General features: G+C 42.7%; 1 protein-coding gene and 1 pseudogene across 1 annotated transcript in view; one reads left to right on the plus strand and one right to left on the minus strand.

The window, feature by feature from the left end:
* Window positions 1-21,774, plus strand: part of LOC116865898 (nuclear receptor coactivator 5-like) — a 69,538-nt gene that overhangs the window by 20,488 nt on the left and 27,276 nt on the right. The window contains exon 2 of the mRNA XM_032854538.1: window positions 14,038-14,104. Within this exon, the coding sequence (XP_032710429.1) occupies window positions 14,046-14,104 (59 nt within the window). The 5' untranslated portion in view covers window positions 14,038-14,045. The remainder of the gene's footprint in view (window positions 1-14,037; window positions 14,105-21,774) is intronic.
* On the minus strand, window positions 9,767-10,507 carry LOC116865899 (annotated as a pseudogene).

Genomic DNA, 21,774 nt, shown 5'->3' on the forward strand with positions numbered 1-21,774 from the left:
GAGTTTGTGTGTGTGTGTGTGTGTGTGTGTGTGTGTGCGCGCGCGCGCGTCCTTGCTGGATTCCACTTATGACACCAAGTAATGTCCCTAATCATAAAACAGTTACTTTACTATCAAAAAATGGGTTTATTTGGGAATATCAGAAAATTGCAATTCTGGACAGACCCACTGCAGCAAAATCCATAGGCTAGTACAACAAAGAAAGAGAAATGTTATTTTATGGAGAAGAAGGAGGAATCTGGGAGAGGTTGTTTTGAACAAAAGTCCCCTGGAGAAAAGCAAGATTTCAGCGTGATGATGGTTCTCATTGGCTGAGTTGCTGGGGTAGTTAATTTCTTAGAGGAGATAAAGTGAACATCTTTTCTTATTGGGGTCTGTAATGATCATTCTTTCTTGTGATTATTCTTCTGCTGGGTCTGTAATTGACCATTCTTCCTGTGTTTGACATCAAGTGGTATGGCATAAGACCTCCCCCTTCTGGCCTCCTGGCTTTATTTTAGTGAGATTTCCTTTTATTATTTTACACAACCCTGAAGATGACCTAAAAGATCCAAATTGTATTGGAAGCCAGAGGGGTTTAGTAAAGCTGCAGATGTTTGAAAAGGTGTTCTAGAGACAGTTTCCTGTGAGCATAGATTAGATTCTTATCCTGAGGGCGCCTGGGTGGTTCAGTCGGTTATTCCGCTGCCTTCAGCTCAGGTCATGATCCCAGTGTCCTGGGATCGAGTCCCGCATTGGGCTCCTTGCTCTGCAGGGAGCCTGCTGCTCTCTCTGCCTCTGCCTGCCGCTCTGCCTGCTTGTGCTCTTGCGTGCTCGCTCTCTCCCTGACAAATAAAATCTTGGGGGAAAAAAAAAAAGATTCTTACCCTGATACAAGAGCAAGAAAGGTGAATTTATTGAAGATGTAAAGGAAAGACTCTCTTTTTTTTTTTAAGATTTTATTTATTTATTTGATAGAGATCACAAGTTGGCAGAGAGGCAGGCAGAGATGAGGAGGAAGCAGGCTCCCTGGTGAGCAGAGAGCCCGGTGTGGGGCTTGATCCCAGGACCCCGAGATCATGACCCGAGCCGAAGGTAGAGGCTTAACCCACTTGAGCCACCCAGGTGCCCCAAGGAAAGACTCTCTAATACTTTTTGGGTTTTATTGCCCTTTTAAATGTATTTTTTATTATAGTAAAATAAACAGAACAACATTTACTATTTTTAAAAAGATTTATTTATTATTTATTTATTTGACACAGACAGCGAGAGGGAACACAAGTAGGGGGAGCCTGATGTGGGGCTCCATTCCTGGACCCTGGATCTACGACCTGAGCCAAAGGCAGAGCTTTTTTTCTTTTTTTTTTTCTTGTAAAACTTTTTTTTTTTTTATTTGAGTTTTTTTTTTTTTTCTTTTTTAAGATTATTTATTATTTATTTGACAGATCACAAGTAGGCAGAGAGGCAGGCAGAAAGAGGGGGGGAAACAGGCTCCCTGCTGAGCAGAGAGCCCAATGCGGGACTCAATTTCAGAACCCTGAGATCATGACCTGAGCAGAGGTCTAACCCATTGAGGCACCCAGGTGCCCCCAAAGGCAGAAGCTTAATGACTGACCCACCCAGGCACCCCAACATTTACTATTTTGACTATTTTTTATTTTAATGCTTTTAAAAAGTTTTATTTATTTATTTATTGGGGCGGGGGAGTGAGCTTAAGTGGGGAAAGGAGCAGAGGGAGAGGGACAAGCAGACTCCACACTGAGTATGGAGCCTAAGGCAGGGCTCCATCCCAGGACCTGAGATCATGACCTGAGATCCTGACCTGAGCTGAAATCAGGTGTCAGACGCTCAAGTGACTGAGTCACCCAAGTACCCCTTATTTTAACTATTTTTAAAAAAAGATTTTATTTATTTATTTAGAAAAATATTTCATTTATTTATTTGAAAGAGAGAGAGATTGAGAGTACATGATCAGGGAGGAAGGGTAGAGGGAGAGGGAGAAACAGGCTCCCAGCTGAGCCAGGAGTCCAATGTGGGACTCAGTCCTAGGACCCTGAGATCAAAACCTGAGCTGAAGGTGGACACTTAACCCACTGAGCTACTCAGGTGCTCCAGAGATTTTATTTATTTACTTGAGAAAGGGAGAGACTGTATGAGGTGGGGGGTGGGTGGGGGGAGGTAGAGGGACAAGCTGGCTCCCAGCTGAACAGTATACCCAACTCGGGGCTTGATCGCAGGATCTTTGGGATTATGACCCAAGTTGAAGGCAGACGCCCAACTGACTGAACCACCCAGCTGCTCCTATTCTAACTATTTCTAAATGTACAATTCTGGTGCATTAAATGCATTTACATAGTTGTGTAATGATACTACCACCATGTCCAGAATACTTTTCATCTTGCAAAACTAAAACTGTACCCATTAAACACTCAGCTTCCCTTCCCCCAGTTCCTGGTGACCACCATTCTGCTTTTTGTCTCCATGATTTTGACTTTAAGTACCCCATGTCAGGAGAATCGAATAGTATTTTACTCTTCTGTGAATAGCTGATTTCACTTAACATTTGGTCCTCAAGGTTCATCACGTCATGAATGTGTCAGAATGTGTCAGAATTTCCGTCCCTTTGAAGGCTGAATAATACTCCAGTATATGTATCTATCACCTTTTGTTATCGATTCATTACCTTTTGACAATTGGGCTGCCATCTCAAGATTCTCGGATTCCTCTAGAAGCAAGCAGCATGAGAAGAAGAACAGCTATTCCAAGGTCATCAGACCAAGTAGATGAAATGAAGAATACTTTACAAATTCTGAATCAAACTCTCACCTTGTCTTCTGGTTTTGCTCTTGAGATCTTCGTAGGCTAATTCTAGTCATGCTCCTCTGCATTCTCTGCCTATTTACTGAACCATAAGGATGGAAAGAATTGCTTTTATGTTAACCTTTTTTTAGTTTTATCATTTTTTTTCTGGGTACGCTATTATAGCTGGTTACAAAGGGCTCATTCAGTATCTAATCTTTGGAAAAAAAGTGATCACTATGCATATTTCCAATTTTGCTTTGTATGCTGGTCACTTTCCAATATTCCCCATTTCCCAGACAAAACGGGTAAAACACCTTTTCAGAGACAAAAGCACAGGGGAATAGGACTTCTTGAAAATCAGTACAGGGCGCCTGGGTGGCTCAGTGGGTTAAGCCTCTGCCTTCAGCTCAGGTTATGATCTCCGTCCTGGGATTGAGTTTCCCATCGGGCTCTCTGCTTGGCAGGGAGCCTGCTTCCTCCTTTCTCTCTCTGCTTGCCTCTCTGCCTACTTGTGATCTCTCTCTGTCAAATAAATAAATAAAATCTTTAAAAGAGAAAAAAAAGAAAATTGGTACAGTCATAGACCTAACAAACACCAACCTAATTCATGTTATGAAATAGTTTGCAGAAAAGGAAAATGTATTTGGAAAGACTGGACCCAACTTTGAGACCCAAGGTTGGCACTAGAAAGTGTTAAGAGAAGTTATATTTAGGCTTCCTTGCCAGAAAGAAAGTTTATTTCATTTAAAAAAATTTTTAAAAAGATTTTATTTATTTGAGAGTGAGAGAGAGTGTAAGCAGTGGGAATGGCAGGCACTGGGAGAGGGTGAAGCAGGCTCCCCACTAAGCAGAGAGCCCAACACGAGGCTCAATCCCAGGGCCCTAGTACCGTGACCTGAGCTGAAGGCAGATGCCCAACAGACTGAACCACCCAGGTGCCCCTCATTTAAAAAAAAATTTTTTTTTTTAAAGATTTTATTTATTTATTTGACAGACAGAGATCACAAGTAGGCAGAGAGGCAGGCAGAGAGAGAGGGGGAAGCAGGCTCCCCGCCAAGCAGAGAGCCCGATGCGGGGCTCGATCCCAGGACCCTGAGATCATGACCTGAGCCGAAGGCAGAGGCTTCTAACCCACTGAGCCACCCAGGCGCCCCGATAAAAATAATTCAAACTTAAAATTTATTTAGTACATAAATATCAAGGAAATTACATTTAACATTTCTTTCAAACTAGGAGAATGAGTAACCTGGGTGGCTCAATCAGTTATGCGTCTGCCTTCAGCTCAGGTCATACTTCTGGGGTCTTAGGATCAAATTCCACATCTGACTCCCTGCTTGGCGGAGAGCTGCTTCTCTCTCTTTCTCCGTCTGCCCCTCTTCCCTGCTTGTGCTTTCCCTCTCTCTCTCCCTCAAATAAATAAATAAAAATAAAATTAAATAAGAGGATGTTTTTCATTAAAGCTATATATCATCGGGTGCCTGGGTGGCCCAGTTGGTTGGGCGACCTATTCTTGGTCTCTGCTCAGGTCTTAATTTCAGAGTCGTGAGTTTGAGTCCCATCTTGGGCTCATCTTAAAAAAAAAAAAAAAAGGGTGGGGGCACGTGGGTGGCTCAGTTGGTTAAGCATCTGCCTTTGACTTATGTCATGAGCCCAGAGTACTGGGCTCCTTGCTCAGCGGGGAGCCTGCTTCTCCCTCTCCCGCTGAATGCTGCTCCTTCTGTTTGTGTTCTCTCTCTCTCTTTGTCAAACAAATATATAAAATCTTTATTAAAGAGGAAGTTCCATAGCCTTTTAAATTCAATAATTGATAGCCAATAAGCTAAAGGAAATAAAATGTCCTTTTAAAATTCAATCTTTCTACCTGCTTTGCAACGTCTTTCCTGCCTATTAGGTCTTGTTTTGAAAGACCTGCTTGAACTACCCAAGCCCAGACCCCCAACCCTATAAATTTCCTTTCCTTGTCCCCCCTTTCTGAGATACTATTGAGACTGTCAATGTAGAATTCTCCATTACTGCAGGAAGTCTGACAAAGTTAGATGTGCTTGGTCACAAGTTTTCTGGTTGTCTTTTGACGAGCTGCCCATCAAGTATTACTTTGTGAAACTTGAGTTTTAGTTTTATGGGTGTGTGTGTGTTTGTGTGTGTGTATACACTGGAAAGGGATGTAAAATGTGTTGCATCTGTGGGTGGGGATAACAAAGTTAGAAAGTCACTCATTTGTTGTCATCTTCTAGAATGTAAGCTGATGGGCACAGGATTTTTGTCTTCCCTGCATTCTCCCCAGTGAGCAATTTCTGGAGCACATTTAATTGTTTTGTTTGGTTGTTGTTGTTGTCTGTCTCTTTTGCACATACATAATTGTTAAATGTTGGAATGAGTGAAAGAACGACTGTGTGATTGAAAACATGAAAGGCAGGGGCGCCTGGGTGGCTCAGTGGGTTAAAGCCTCTGCCTTTGGCTCAGGTCATGATCCCAGGTTCCTGGGATCAAGCCCCACATCGGGTTCTCTGCTCCACGGGAAGCCGCTTCCTCCTCTGTCTGCCTCTCTGCCTACTACTTGTGATCCCTGTCTGTCAAATAAATAAAAAAAAATCTTAAAAAAAAAAAAACATGAAAGGCAAAGGGAAGGGCAAGGAGGGATGTGCAAGGAAAGGGCAGAGGAAAAGGAACAAGAAAGACCAGTCAAGAAGACAGTGTGTGGGCCTACACCTCCCAGCCTGCAGGGGCGCTGTGGGCCGATTGCCCGCGAGGTGTGGGGGGGCGGGGCCTGTTGGGGGGGCGGGGCCGCAGGCGCGCAGGCGCGCAGGGAGAAGTGAGAGTGGAAAGGCTTGAGGAGGAAAGGCGCGGGACGCTGAGTGAGGGAACCTTGGAAGAACACCTTGGTCCGGCCGGGTAAGTGTCCCACCAAGGGCAGAGGGGCCCCGGTCTTGCCTCCCTGCAGTCCTTGTGCCCCTAACCACCTCCCGACTGGAGAGCCTGGGGAGGCGGAGGCGGGCCGGTGCCTCAGAACCTATGTTCTGGCTCCTTGGGGACCTCAGTTTCTCCAGTTGAGAAGTGGGCAGGTGGGCCTGGTTCATTACCTGGGGATGAACCGGGAACCCCCGGCAGCCTCCCCTGCCTCCGTTACAGCCTGCCTGTGCATCCTCTTGCCTTCCCGCCTTGGCGTGTCCTCGTCGTCAGCAGCAGGTTGGTGCTGTCTGGATTAGCCCTGCCTTGGCCTCCCTTTACCTCCTTGGGAGTTGGGGGTGGGCTCTTGCTAATGTGCTGTGACTGTTTCCAGTTCATTCTTTCTGCCAGTATTTACCGAGGCAGCGGATTTGGTGATTGCACCAGGCTTCTGCGGTCGGACGCGTGTGTGCATGTGGGTGGACCGCTGACGAGCTGTGTGTCCCTGGGCAAGTTATCTTAACCTCTCTGTGTCCACTTAAACATCCCCAAAATAGGGTAGTGATAGATCTTACTTTATAGGATCTTTTGATGGTTCGATGAGTTAATATGGATAAAAGTTTAGAACAGATACATTCTGTTGCACCATTTCTAAAGTGCCTGTGCTTCCCTGCCTATTACCATACAGTTCTAATTTTGCTTCAGTCATTATTTAATAACCGTTCTGATTGCGTAATGCTTGATTAATAAATTATTCCCAGGAGAGCAAGACAGTGTTCTTACCTGCTTGCCCTGTATCCCCTGCACTAAGCTCCATGCCTGAGTCGGGGAGTCTGAGGCCAAGGTTGGCTAGGCTGGGAGTATGGAAGTGATCAAGAGGGTTGTGCCCTGTCTGAAAGAGGCATTTGATCAAGTATGGCATGTTTGGGTCTTCTGTGGGAGTTTGGTGACCCAGAAAGAAATGAGTTAAGGTCAGTATTACTCTAGAAGGAAGGGTGCCTGGCTGGCTCAGTGGGAGAAGTGTGAGACTGTTCTTGGGGGTCCTGAGTTTGAGCCCCCTTTTGAGTGTAGAGATTCCTTAAATAAATAAAATAACAACTCTTGAAGGAATTGAATGTTGAAAGCTCCAAACTGAGGTTTATGGTTTTGTTTTGCCTTTGGTCATCTTTGTAATTCAGCTTTATCCCAGTCCCAGCGGCAGTGGGGGCCAAGAGGCTACCTATTTTGTTTTTGTTTTTTTGTTTTTTGGTTTTTTTTGAGGCTACCTATTTTGCAAGGCAAATGCCTCCGGCCATGGCTCTGCCATAATGGGGGAGTGGGAGCAGACTAGAGGCTACCTGCATTCAGTGTTGGCTTTCTAATCCTGCCCTTAGCTAAGTGTTGAGAATGCTATTGTGTTTGGGTGGGTGACCACTCGTCTCTAGGATGAGGTTTTATTTTGCTAGTTCCCATGACAGGCTGACCTGTGGGGTGACCCTCTTCCAAGCTCATGGTGGAAAAATTTATCTCCTTCTTACACACTTGTAAATTGACAATTAACGTATGTTTTTATTATACTTCTAAGGACTTGTAAAGGGTATCATGACCATCCTATGCTGTGGTTTTCATATGTATGTTTTAGTCCTATTTTGAGTAAAATCCAGGAGGTGTAGATTGCACTCATTTGGTTTATGGAAATTAAATGGCAAAGCACCGATCAGGCCAAATTGATCCTCAGTGTCCAACCGAGAAGTCTGAGTTCACTTTTTTTTTTTAATATTTTATTTATTCATTTGACAGAGATCACAAGTAGGCAGAGAGGCAGGCAGAGGGAGAGAGGAGAAAGCAGTATGGGAGTGATCAGCTGCAAGATAAGTAGATCTCTACACCCACCTGCCAAATCTTAACCAGTTTCTATAGAGATCTTAACCTGCATTCAGTCATGTGCTGTCCATATGGTCTCAACATCACATCGCTCCCTGAAGGCTTTGTTCTAGGGCAGCCTCTGGGAGTAGGAATGGCGAGGTGGATGCATAGTCCAAGGACAGAGAAGGGGGCAAGGAGCCTCCTGTTGCTGAGATCCTGCTCACAGGTCATGTCCTCTCAGTGACCTCCTCCACCAATAATATGTAACCTTTGGTGACTGGCTTCCACTGTGGTGTGCTGGTTTTGGGATTCATGCATGTTGTAGCATATCTCAGTACTTAATTCCTTTTTATTGCTGAGTAGTATTTCATGGCATGGATATCCCACATTTTTTTCTTTTTACCGGTTCGCCAGTTGATGGACATTTGAATTGTTTTCGTCATTTGGTTCTTGTGAGTAATGCTTCTGTGATCATTCGCCCACAAGTATGAGTGTGGACGTGTGTTTCATTTCTCTTGGGTAGCTGGGTTGAATGGCTGTTCATGTTTAACTTTTTAAGAACCTACTAAACTGCTTTCCAGAGGGGCTGTACCATTTTACATTCCCAGCAGCAATAGATGAGGGTTCCAGTTTCTTTACCTCCTCACCAGCCCTTGTCCTTTTTGTAAGGTTTTATAGGTGAGATACACCACACCAGGCGAGATAGGCACAAGGCAAGGTTTATTAAAGGCACCCTCGGGTGAGGTTCTGCGACTCTCCTAGGAGAGGACAGTCGGTGAGGTAAGGGGTTAAGTGAGCTTTTACGGCTCAAAACCATATTTGGTAAGGTTAGAGGTTGGGGTTGGAAAGTCCCAAAGTGGCTGGTTTCTGTTTCTGGTATAGGTTTTAGTTTACTCAGGGTGACGAGTCCTTGACAGATGTCCTTCTGGTGGGAAAGTCCTGGGTAGGGGAAGATGGCAGCCTGGAGGCCATTTTATTTGTTCTCCTGCATTCCCAGGGCCGCTCACCCAACACTTTCGGTGATACCCATCCTAGTCAGTGAAGTGCTGTCTCTTTGTGATTTAAACTAAAAAAACAAAACCAAGACTAGAACCAGTGGTACTGTAATAGCGCTGTGTGTGACAGATGCTGGCGACACTGTGGTGAGTACAGTGCCACGTATAGACTTGTTGAGTCACTAGTCACTGGGTGGCACACTTGAAACGAATGGGATGTGTGTCACTGGTACATGAATTTTAAAAAATTGTGGTAAGACACACATGACAAAATTGCTGTCGTAACCATTTTTTTAAAAAGACATTCATTTATTTTTATTTTTTGTCTATGTATTTATTGATTTTGACATTCATTTATTATTTATTTATTTATTTATTTATTTAAAAGATTTTGTTTATTTATTTGACAGAGAGATCACAAGTAGGCAGAGGCAGGCAGAGAGAGGGGGATGCAGGCTCGCTGCTGAGCAGACAGCCCGACGCGGGGCTCGATCCCAGGACCCTGAGACCATGACCCGACCCAAAGGCTGAGGCTTAATCCACTGAGCCACCCAGGCACCCCAACATTCATTTATTTTTAGAGATCAAGAAAGAGAGTGTATGCGTGGGGGGAGGGAGAGAGAATCTCAAGTAGACTGTCTGCTGAGTGTGGAGCCCCACGTGGGTCTCTGAACCAAAATCAAGAGTCAGATGCTCAGCTGACTGAGCCCCCTGGGTGCTTTTGTGTGTCCAGTTCAGTGGTGGAAAGTATGTTCACGTTATGTGTAACCAGTCTCTGGGACTTTTTGCAAAACTGAAACTTCTTGCACATGAAACAGCAACTCCCTATTCTCCCTCCTCCTAACCTCAGGCAACCTCCATTCTGCTTTCTGTTTCTATATATTTGACTCCTCTAGATAATCCCATATAAGTGGATTCATAAAATGTTTGCCTTTTGTAACTGGCTTATTCCATCTGGTATAATGTCCTCGAGACTCAAACATGGTGTAGCGTGTGTCAGAATTTCGTTCCTTTTTAAGGGTGACTATTCCAGTCTATGTATATACCACATTTTGTTCATTCACTCTTCCAATGATGGACCTTGGATTGCTTGCATCTTTGGGCTGTTGTGTGTGAACTGTGCTGCCATGAATATGGGTGTACAAACGTCTCCCAAGACCTTGCTTTCAGTTCTTTTGGGTATATACCCAGAAGTGGAATTAATGAATGATAACGATAATTCTATTTTTTTTTTTTTCTGCATCTTGGTGATCACATTTATTGAAAGCATTGGAAAAAAAAATTAAAATGCCCGTTAGCTTAAGAATTTTTGAGTTATCTGTAAATCAACTTATTTCAGGAGTGGAAGAATCCTTGGTCACTTCTTAATATCAAAATTTACGCAGGTTTCTTTTTTGAATGTCTTCTACATTTAAAGAGGCAATCATACAAAAACTCCTATATTCCAGACACGATAAATTCTTTGTTTCAGCCAACTCTTAATGGAGGGGCAACTAGTACAACACCATCTCCCCGGACAAAAAGCATCGGAATATTCGTTTTGTTGATTTATATATCTCTTCATATGTTTCCTCATCAATTTCTATAGTAGTCACAGTTTCTTCCACATCTCCCAATATCATATTAAAGATTTTTTTTTTTTTTTTAAATTTGACAAACAGATCACAAGTAGGCAGAGAGGCAGGTAGAGAGAGTCAGGAGGAGGAGGCAGGCTCCCCGCTGAGCAGAGAGCCTGATGTGGGACTCGATCCCAGGACCCTGAGATCATGACCTGAGCCGAAGGCAGAGGCTTTAACCACTGAGCCACCCAGGCGCCCCCCAATATCATATTTAAATGCTGATCATAAGCATGTAATCTGCCTCGAAGCTCTCTGTCATTTCTCATTTTCACATAAATTCGCTCATCCAGGCTGAGCCTGATGAGATCCAGGGGCTCTTCTACGGTGTTGGTGGTTTGTTGCTGGTCCACATCGTCCGCCATGTTTCAAACCCTGCGCCCTTTCCCCCGATAATTCTATTTTTAATCGAGGAACTGCCATTCTGTTTCCTATAGTGGCTGCACCATTTTACATGTCTGCCAACAGTGTGTAAGGGTTCCAATTCCTCTACACATCTACCAACATTATTTTCTGTTTTTTGATAGTGGCCATCCTTATGGGTATGATATCATTGTAGTTTTGATTTGTACTTTACTTATGACTGATGATGTTGATCACCTTTTCATGTGTTTTGTGCCATGTGTACATCTTCTTTGAAGAAATGTCTACTTAAATCCTTTGTCCATTTTAGGGGCACGTGGGTAGCTCAGTCAGTTGAATGTCCAACTCTTGGTTTTGGCTCAGGTCATGATCTCAGGGTCTTGGGATTGACCCCCTAGTTGAGCTCCATGGCCAGTATGGACTCTGCTTGATTCTTTTCCTCTGCTCCTCCCCCTTCTTGTGCTATTTCTCTAAAATCAATCAATCAAATCAAATAAAAAAAATCATTTGCCCGTTTTACTTATTTAAAGATTTTATTTATTTATTTATTTATTCGTCAGAGAGAGAGAGCGAGAGAGCGAGCTCCTGCGAGGTAGAGCGCACCAGCAGGCAGAGTGGCAGGCAGTGGCAGAGAGAGAAGCAGCCTCCCCACCAAGCAGGGAGCCCGATGCGGGACTTAATCCCAGCTGGGATCAGGACCTGAGCCAAAGGCAGCAGCTCAACCGACTGAGTCACCCAGGCTTCCCCATTTGCTCGCTTTAAAATTGCATTATTTTTCTTTTTATTATTGAATTGTAAGAGTTCCTTATATGTCCTGAACACAAGGTCTTTATCAGATACAAGATTTACAAATATTTTTGTTTTAAAGATTTCCTCTTTGTATTATCTTTCTTCCTTTTTTTATTTTTTAAGATTTTATGTATTTAGGAGCAACTGGGTGGCTCAGAGGGTTAAGCCTCTGCCTTCAGGCTCAGGTCCTGATCCCAGCTGAGATTAAGTCCCGCATCGGGCTCCCTGCTCAGTGGAGAGTCTGCTTCCCCCTCCCCCTCTGCCTGCCTCTCTGCCTAATTGTGATCTCTCTCTGTCAAATAAGTAAAATCTTAAAAAAAAATGACAAGTTGATTTTTATCAAAACTTTAAAATTTTGTGCCTTAAAAGACACCATTAAAAAAAATATTTGTAGGGGCACCTGGGTGGCTCAGTAGGTTAAACATCTGCTTTCAGCTCAGGTCACCATTCTGGAGTCCCCAGATGAAGCCCCACATCGGGTTCCCTGCTCAGCAGGGAACCTGCTTCTCCTTCTGCTTCCCACGGCCCCCCCCTTGTGCACTCGCTCGCTCTCCCTGACAAATAAAATATTTTAAAAAGTTAAGAATTGTATACTTTTGACTCTTTATTTAGGTCTGTGATCAGTTTTTAGTTGATTATTGGTTATGGTGTAATCAAACATGTCCATCTTTATGTTGAACATTACAGTCTTCTAGGATGGACAGTGCTAGAACCATGCTGGGAATTGGATGAAATAAGACTCTCGTTTCCTTCAGTATGTCTTGTTGAAATTATTTGCATTGTTCTGCCTTCTCCACTTACTTTAATCTCATTCTGAAGTTTTTACACTGGGGTAATCCACTGGATCAAGTGAGATTCTGGGTTGTGGGCAGTTGGTCTGTCTTCTGTGTGGTGGGATAGCGTGATTGAGGGAGAGTAGAGGAGAAGGAGGTTACAGGGCTTTCCTCAGCCTGTTAGATCAAGTCCGTGTAAGAAAGAGTACTTGTGGAAGCTGGGGGCCTGCAGTTGTGTTGAGAGTAGCTGTCATGCTCGTGCTTATGATCCGCACAGAATGTCTTCCTGTTTAAGGTTGATGTCAGGTGTTGGCAAGGTTGGGGAGAAATTGAAACTCTCATGTACGGTATTACTGATGTAAATGTAAAATAAAATAGTACAGCATATGTGGCCAACAGTCTGGCTGTTCCTCAAAAAGTTAAACATAATTACCCTATCACCCAGCAGTTCCACTCCTAAGTGCGTACCCAAGAGATTGAATATGTGTTCACACAAAAATCTGTTACACATATGTTCATAGCAGCATTGTTCATAATAACCCAAAAATGGAAGCAACCCGAAGGACCCTCCACTGGTGAATGGATGAACAAGGGTATATCCAAACAGTGGAATAGTATTTAGCCATAAAAGGAACAAATACTGATGCATCCTACAACAACCCAAAGCATGCTATATGAAAGAAGCCAGACAGAAAAGAGGACATTCCATATATATCACAGTCTGAAATAACATAATTCCGAAAAGACTGGAAGTTCATGATTGGTTACCAGAGGCTGGGAGGAGGAGAGTATAGAGAGTGACTGCTGTTGGAATTTTTTTTGGTGGAGGGAGAATGCTGAGAATGTTCTGGAATTTCAGAAGTGGTGATGGTTGCACAACTTTGTGAAGGTACTAAAAAACACCATAAAATTTAACTTTAAAAGGGTGAATTTTATGGTGTGTGAATTATATCATTTAAAATAATGGAGGGTTACCTCGGTGGCACAGACATTTGAGCAGCTGACTCTTAATCTCATGTGCCATGGAGCCCCACATCAGGCTTCCGTGCTTGAGGTGAAGTCGGCTTGGGAATCTCTCTGTGCCCCTCCCCCTCACCGCGCTTGTGTGCGCCTGCGCGCATGTCTGCGTGCGCGTGCACATGTGTGCTCTCCCTCAAATAAATCTTTAAAAAAATAATAGAAAAGTTCGTTATTTTGGTGCTTCTTTTTCTCCTTATTTTATTTTATTTATTTATTTATTTTTAAAGATTTTATTTATTTATTTGACAGCGATCACAAGGAGTCAGGCAGAGAGAGAGGAGGAAGCAGGCTCCCTGCCGAGCAGAGAGTCCGATGTGGAGCTTAATCCCAGGACCCTGGGATCATGACCTGAGCCGAAGGCAGAGGCTTTAACCCACTGAGCCACCCAGGCGCCCTTTTTCTCCTTATTTTAATGGTTTATTTGTTCTCTCTTTAGTCATAGACATCTCAGCATCTTTTCAGTGTAGGTAATGCACAAATCAGTTCATTAAGGAAAAGAAAACTATCCTTTCTGGCTCCAAACCTGGACTGTGTGTTTTGTGGTCGTTTGCCTTTGCCATGTCTCCTTGTCAAGCATCACTGGTTCTAAAGGAAGACAGGACACCAAAGTGGAACTGAAATCAGTGAGATCAAGTTTGTTTCATTTGTTTATTTCACCTTGCCACTGTGCATTTTAAATCATACTTAGTTCTTTTCCTTTCCTCCAATCTGTGAGCATTTTTGCCAGTGCCCCTTGTAACTTCCCTAGATGATGTGTTGACTTCGACTTTTTCTTTAGCTGAGAAATAGAGTTGGGAGGGTATTTTAGGGTTGTGATTAAGCTGGTCTTCATTATTGTGTTTGCTTGAAGAGTTGTTATGGGTGGAGGTTGGAAGCAAGCACTGCTGCTTGTGAATGTTTCACACTGCTATTGATTGTAAAATGGTTTTCTGATTTAATCCTAAAAAAATCCTCAATTTATTTTCCTAGGACTTAAGATGTCTTCATCTGCCAGGCTTCACAGAAGACAATATGGAAGATCTTCGGTAGCTAAAAGGTAAAGTGAAATATTTTTTAAATACGTGTATTGGTTTTTACGTGTTCCCAGGGTAAAATAGCAAAATTAGATGAAGATGTCAAGATTTAATTTTAGAGGCGCCTGGGTGGCTCAGTGGGTTAAAGCCTCTGCCTTCAGCTCAGGTCATGATCTCAGGGTCCTAGGATTGAATCCCACATTGGGTTCTCTGCTTGGTGGGGAGCCTGCTCCCCCCCCGCCGCCCCGACTGCCTCTCTGCTTATTTGTGATCTTTCTCTATGTCAAATAAATAAATAAATACAATCTTTAAAAAAATTTAATTTTAGCAGTTGTTGCTGATTTTACTTTTAGTTTATATAACTTACAAAATGACATTTTTTTCAGTCTTCTAAGAGCAGAAGTAACACGTTCTTTAAATTTTTTATTTTGGAATATAGATGCTTAAGAAGTATAGTAAATACTTTTTAATTTTTCAAACAATACTGAAATGTATAACATTCATTTAAGTTTTGGTAAGGTAACATTTGGTAAGGTAACATTCGTTACCTTAAAAAAAGTGCAAATCTTCTGTAAGCCCACTCTTGAGCATTTCTTGGTACATGCTCTTAATGCTCTTTATTATGTTGCTAGAGAAACTTGCAAACCAACTTCTCTCTTTTTTTTTTCAATAAGATTTTTATTTATTTATTTCTCACACACACACACACACACACACACACACACACACACACACACACAGTAAGATGGAGCACAGGCAGGGGGAGTTGGAGAGGGAGAAACAGACTTCCCGCTGACAGGGTGCCCAGTGCGGGGCTCGATCCCAGGACCCTGAGATCATAACCTGAGCCGAAGGCAGAGGCTTATCGCCTGAGCCACCCAGGCGCCCCACAAACTAACTTCTTAATTTTTACATGTTTGAGGATAGTCTGTAAATTTAATTGTATACTCCGCATTTTACCTCTTCAGTCACCAAAACAGTTACTGTTAGATGTTTGTATTTTTTTTTCCCCCTGAACTTTTGGGGTTTTTTTTTTTTTTTTTTTTAAAGATTTTATTTATTTGTCAGAGAGAGAGAGAGAGAGCACAGGCAGACAGAATGGCAGGCAGAGGCAGAGGGAGAAGCAGGCTCCCCGCCGAGCAAGGAGCCCGATGCGGGACTCGATCCCAGGACGCTGGGATCATGACCTGAGCCGAAGGCAGCTGCTTAACCAACTGAGCCACCCAGGCGCCCCTGAACTTTTGTTTTTAGACAAGTTTTTACTTACCGACTTTGCAGCCCTTACTCAGCCTTGTTACTCCCAGAAAAATGGAGTTAGGCCCCCAGACTCCACTGTGGCTTGCTTCTCAAGCTTAGGGATGCCTAAGAATCAGTCGAAGAGCCCGATAAAATGCAGATTCCCAGGCCACATCCCTGCTGGTTTTTGAAGTCTTGGGCCAAGGGAGATGCACATTTAACTACGCAGCTTGTATGTCTCCTGCTTTGGGTTTTAGAACCAGCAAATTGCTGGTACCAATTATCTGAGAAACTTTGCAGCCTGAGAAGACTAGCTCCACCCAGCACTCATGGCTGATTGTGTTTGGTTGGAGTCTGGGTGCTGTAGATGAAGCCAGTGTGGGTGCCCCTGTAGGTCTGGGTACACACACCAGTCTCTTAAGCTGGTCCCCATGACAGCCCTAGTGTCCAGCTTGCCGCCTGCTTGATACAGAGCAGGGACTGCTGGGATAGCTGCTTATTGGTGTTGACTGAATGAGCGAACGTGTATTTGCTTCCCACTGCCATAGTACATATGAAGTGGTGAATAAGCAGCAGTCATAGCCTATAGCCTTACACCAAAGGACAGTAGGGAAAAAATGTAGAAAGCAGACGGAAACATTAAAAGTCAGAGACATTTGGGGCGCCTGGGTGGCTCAGTAGGTTGGGCCTCTGCCTTCAGCTCAGGTCGTGATCTCGGAGTCCTGGGAATGAGCCCTACATCGGGCTCTCTGCTCAGAACGGAGCCTTCTTCCCCCTCTCTCTCTGCCGGCTTCTCTGCCTACTTGTGATCTCTCTATCTCCATGTCAAATAAATAAATAAATAAATAAATAAAATCTTAAAAAAAAAAAAAAAGTCCTAGATGTTTTGGACCACGTGTGGCTTTCCATTTCTGCCATGTCAGATTAGCATACATTTAGCAGTTTAAAAGAACACATTCGTTACCTTACAGCTCTGTAGGTCAGAAGCGGAACCTGGGTCTCTCCAGCCTAAAATTCAAGGTGTCAGCAGGCTGTGTTCCTCTCTGGAGAGGTTGTAAGAGACCGCACACATCCTTGCTTGTTCAGAGTGTTGGTAGAATTTAGTTCCTCGCAGTTGTAGGACTGAGGTCTCCATCTCCTTGCTGGCTTTCAGCTGAGGGCCATTCGCAGCTTCCAGAGGCCACTGGCATTCCTGGCTCGAGACCCCTTCCTCTGTCTTTAGAGCCAGTCCCTGTCATGCTTCAGATCTCTCCTCCAACTCTTCTCTCTTAATTGCAGACCAGAAAGGTTCTCTGCTTTAAAGGACTCTAGTGATTATATTGGACTCATTCGGATATTGCGGTGTGGTACCCCCAGGTCGAAGTCTGTGTCCTTAATCATGTCTCTAAAACCCCTTTGGGACATAAACTAACCTGTTCACAAGCTCTACTAGTTTTGATGTGGATGTATCTTAGGCCATTCTGCCTGCCACAGGACATTAGGACCAGTGGTCTCAGTAGTACCCGAGAGCATTGCTCCGTGATGGGATAGCACTGTTACTGTTTCTTTAATTCAAAGATGCCATTCGTTAAAAACAGAAAACCAAAAAACCCCTTTTTTTCAAACATAAGCGGAATTAGAGAAACAGGGTAATGTACTGCTCTGAACCCATCACTTTTTCTCCAGTATTACTGACCCTTAGCTAGCCTTGGGTCTAGTCTTGGTCCTCACCCCAGCTTGAAATTATTTTGAAGCCAATCTCTGAGAACATGTTTATATATTTATATTTCAGTATGTGTTTCTGGAAGTTAAGAACTCTGTTTTTATTACATAGTCACTGTTTACTAATATAACTCCCCCAAATCAATAGTTTAATATCATTAGATATCTAGACACCATTTATATTTTCTTGATTATCTTATAGTTATTTAATTTGAATTGAGATCTGAATAAAGCCTACATATTAGATTTAGTTGACTATCTCTCTTACTGGGTAAAATATGTATAATATAAAAATTACCATTTTAGCCATTTTTAAAAAAAAGACTATTTATTTGAGAGAGCTGGAGAGCACAAGCAGGGGGAGGAGCAGGGGAACAGGAAGAGGGAGAAGCAGGCTCCCCACTGAGCAGGGAGCCTGATATGGGGCTTGATCCCAGGAACCTGGGATCATGACCAAAGCCAAAGGCAGACACTTAACTGACTGAGCTACCCAGGTACCCTAAAACTCTGTACCTATTGAACAAGTCCTTTTGCCCTCTTTTTTTTTTTTTTTTAAGATTTTATTTATTTGACAGAGATTACAAGTAGGCAGAGAGGCAGGCAGAGTGTGGGGTGGGTGGCAAGCAGGTTCCCCGCTGAGCAGAGAGCCTGATGTGGGGCTCGATCCCAGGATCCTGGGATCATGACCCGAGCTGAAGGCAGAGGCCCCAACCCACTCAGCCACCCAGGCACTCCCCCTTCCCAGCTTTTATTAACCATCATTCTACTTCCTATTTCTAGAAGTTTGACTACTTAAGTGCTGTGTTCCACCCCACCTCTTGATGGTGATTGGTGTCAGCTAGGAATACCTGAGGCACTCGCCTGGGCCTCTCTGATGGCCGGCTCCACTGATACTTTCCCCGCGGGGGTTCGGGGCTGTGACTGTTTTTTTTTTTTTTTTTTTTTAATTCATTTGACAGACAGATCACAAGTAGGTGAAGAGGCAGGCAGAGAGAGAGGAGGAAGCAGGCTCCCTGCTGAGCAGAGAGCCCGATGTGGGGCTCAATCCCAGGACCCTGGGATCATGACCTGAGCCGAAGGCAGAGGCTTTAACCCACTGATCCACCCAGGTGCCCCTGGTTTTGGTTCTTAATCATCACAGGATGCACCTAAGCAAAAACAAATCAGGGAATTTTGAGGAACAGGATTTATTACTTCAAGTCCTGGAGGGTACATGATACAAGTTAAGGTCCCAAGCAGACAGAGATGGAGGAGCTGGGGCTCTGACTTCATTAGGGTCTGCAGGTGGAATGTCTGGGGTTTTGAGGGGTCTCTCATTATTGGCTAATTTGAAGCATAAGAGCAGAAATGAGGGCATGGGAGAGTGGAAGCAGGATCATTTAAGTGGTCAGTTATCTACGTCACCCAGCATTTTTCTATAAGGGGAACTTCACTGGTGACCTAGTTCCTAATCTGGTTGCTTTACCTAATGTCTGTGTCATATACCTTGGCAATATGTTTATTCAAGGTGGTATCTTTGAAATGGATGTCTTGGCAATCAGAAGCTTAATGTCAGGCACTTAACCTGCATTTAGTTACCTCATATTTTAAGTGAAATCCTATCATTGTACTTTTGTGACTGATTTATTTCACTTAGCATAATGTCCTCAAGGTTCATACATGTTGTGGCATGTGACCAGATTTCCTTCCTTTTAAGACAGCATAATACTCCATGGTATGTATGATGGTTAATTTTATATATTGGCTGGATCATGTGGTGCTTAGGTATTTGGTCAAACATTGTTCTGGATATTTCTGTGAGGGTGTTTTTGGAGGAGAGTAATATTTAAATTGATGGGCTTTAAATAAAAGAGATTGCCTTTCAAAATGTGAACGGGCCTCATCCAATCTGTTAAAGCCTGAAGAGAATAAAAAGGATCCACCTCCTTCAGCAATTGAGAATTCTCCGGTAGACTGTCTTTGGACTTCATCTGCTACATCAGCTCTCGCTAGTTCTTCAGCAGACTACCTTCAGACTCACATTTTGGAACATTGGCTCTCTTGGGTCTCCAGCTTGCCAGTCTACCCTGCATATTTTACACGTGCCAGCCTCTGGAGTCAAATGAACCAATTACTTACAATAAATCTCTATGTATACGTCCTATTGGTTGTGTTTCTTTGGAGAACTAACAAATACAGTATGTGTAAACCACATTTTGTTTCTCTCTTCTTCCATTGATGACATTTGGATTGCTTCCACTTCTTGGCAATTATGAATAATGCTGCTATGCACATGGATATGCGAATATCTCTTTGATATTGCAGCTCTTTTGAAAAATACCCAGAAGTGGGATTGTGAGATCATATGGAAGTTCTAATTTTAAATTTTTGAGGAGCTTCCAGACTATTTTCCATAGCCGTTGCACCATTTTATAATCCCTCCAACAGTGCACAAAGGTTCCAACTGTTCTCCAACCCCACCAATACTTTTTTTTTTTTTGATAGTAGCCATCCTAATGGGTGTGAAGTGATATCTTACTGTGTTCTCTGTTTCTTTCTTTTCTTTCTTTCTTTTTTTTTTTTTTTTTTTTTAAAGTAAGCTCTATGCCCAGTGTGGGGCTTGAGTTTTAAACTCAATTTAAACTCAAATCCCGAGATCAGGGGTTGCATGCTCTACTAACTGAGCCAGCCGGGCATACCTTATTGTGGTTTTGATTTGCATTTTTCTGATAATTAGTGAAATAGAGCATCTTTTTAGGTGCTGAGTGCGTATTGTGTATCTTGTTGGAGAATATCTATTCAAGTCCTTTGCCCATTTTTGGATTGGGTTGGGTTTTTTGTTGTTGAATTGTGGGATTCTTTATGTATTTGGCATATAAGACTCTTATCAGATATATGAATTGTAGATATTCTCTCTCATCTTGTGAGTTGCCTTTTCACCCTGTAATAGTGACCTTTTATGTGCAAAAGTAATTTTGGTGTAGTCCAGTTTATGTTTTTTTCTTTTGTCATCTTTGCTTTTAGTGTCCCCTTCAAGAAATCATTGCCAAATCCAGTGTCATAAAGCTATGCCCCATCTTTTCTTCTAAGGCTTTAATAGTTTCAGGTCTTATATTTAAGTCTTTGATACACTTTGAGTTAATTTTTGTATATGGTGTAAGGTAAAAGGGTCCAACTTCATTCTTTTCCATGTGGATACTAGTTTTCCCAGCCCAGTTTGTTGAAAAGACTCTCCTTTTCCCATTGAATGGTCTTGGCACTTCCTAAAAAATTATTTAACCCTCATATTTGAGGGTATATTTCTGGACTTTCGGTTCTTTTGGTCTGTGTATCTGTTTTTATAACAGTACCACACTGTTTTTATTACTGTGCTTTGTAATAAGTTTTGAAATCAGGAAGTGTGAAACTTCCAACTTTGTTCTTTTTTTTTCAAGATTATTTTGGTTATTTTGGGTCCCTTGGAATTCCATATGAATTTTAGGATGGAATGTTCAGCTTCTGCAAAAAAGTCATTGGGATTTTGATAGGAATTACACTGAGACGGTACATTGTTTCAGGTAATATTGACATCTTAATAATACTAAATATTCCAGCTCGTGAAGATGGGATATCTTTCCACTTATGGTGTCTTCTTTAACTTCTTTCAACAACACTTAATAGTTTTCAGTGTACATAGTCTTTGACCTCCTTGTTTAAGATTATTCCCAAGTATTTTATTAGTTTTGTTCTTACTGTAAATGGAATTGTTTTCTGAATTTCCTTTCGTATTGTTCATTGGTAGTGTATAGAATTGCATCTGTTTTTTCCAAGTTGATTTTGTGTCCTACAATTTAGCTTAATTTGTTTATTATTCTAACAGGTTTTTTCTTTTTTTTAAAGACTTTATTTATTTGACAGACAGATCACAAGTAGGCAGAGAGAGGGGGGAAGCAGGCTCCCTGCCAAGCAGACAGCCCAATGTGGGGCTCGATCCCAGGACGCTGGGATCATGACCTGAGCCGAAGGCAGAGGCTTTAACCCACTGAGCCACCCAGGTGCCCAATTGTTTTTTTTGTTTGTTTGTTTTTTTAATTTTTTATTTTTTTATTAACATACAATGTATTATTAGCCCCAGGGCTAACAGGTTTTTTTTTTTTTTTTAAGTTGTTTTTGGTGCAGTGCTTTGTAGGGTTTTCCCTACATATATAACATCATGTCATCAACAGAGATAATTTTACTTCTTTTTCAATTTGGACGCCTCTTATTTCTTTCTGTTTCTTAATTGCTGTGTCTAGGACTTCCAGTCTTTCGTTGGAAAGAAGTGGTGAAAGTGGGCATCTTTGGGGTGACTGGGTGGCTCAGTGGGTTAAAGTCTCTGCCTTTGGCTCAGGTCATGATCCCCGGGTTCTGGGATCAAGCTCCACATCGGGCTCTCTGCTGGGCAAGGAGCCTGCTTCACCCCCACCCCCTGCCTGCCTCTCTGCCTACCTGTGATCTCTGTCTGTCAAATGAATAAATAAAATCTTAAAAAAAAAAAAAGAAAGAAAGTGGGCATCTTTGTCTTGTTCCAGATCTTAGAGGAAAAGCTTGCAGTCTCACCATTGAGCATAATGTTAGCTTTGGGCTTTTCATATATAGCGTTTATTATGTTGAGGTAGTTTACTTGTATTTTTAATTTGTAGTTAGTTGTAGAGTACTTTTTTTTAAATCATGAAAGGTTATTGAATTTTGTCAAGTGATTCCTGCATCAGTTAAGATCATATGAATTCCTGTATCCTGTTAGTGCTCATTGATTGAT

The sequence above is a fragment of the Lontra canadensis genome, unplaced genomic scaffold, assembly GCF_010015895.1.
Source record: "Lontra canadensis isolate GAN:19392208 unplaced genomic scaffold, GSC_riverotter_1.0 scaffold8, whole genome shotgun sequence".
Lineage (NCBI taxonomy): Eukaryota > Metazoa > Chordata > Mammalia > Carnivora > Mustelidae > Lontra > Lontra canadensis.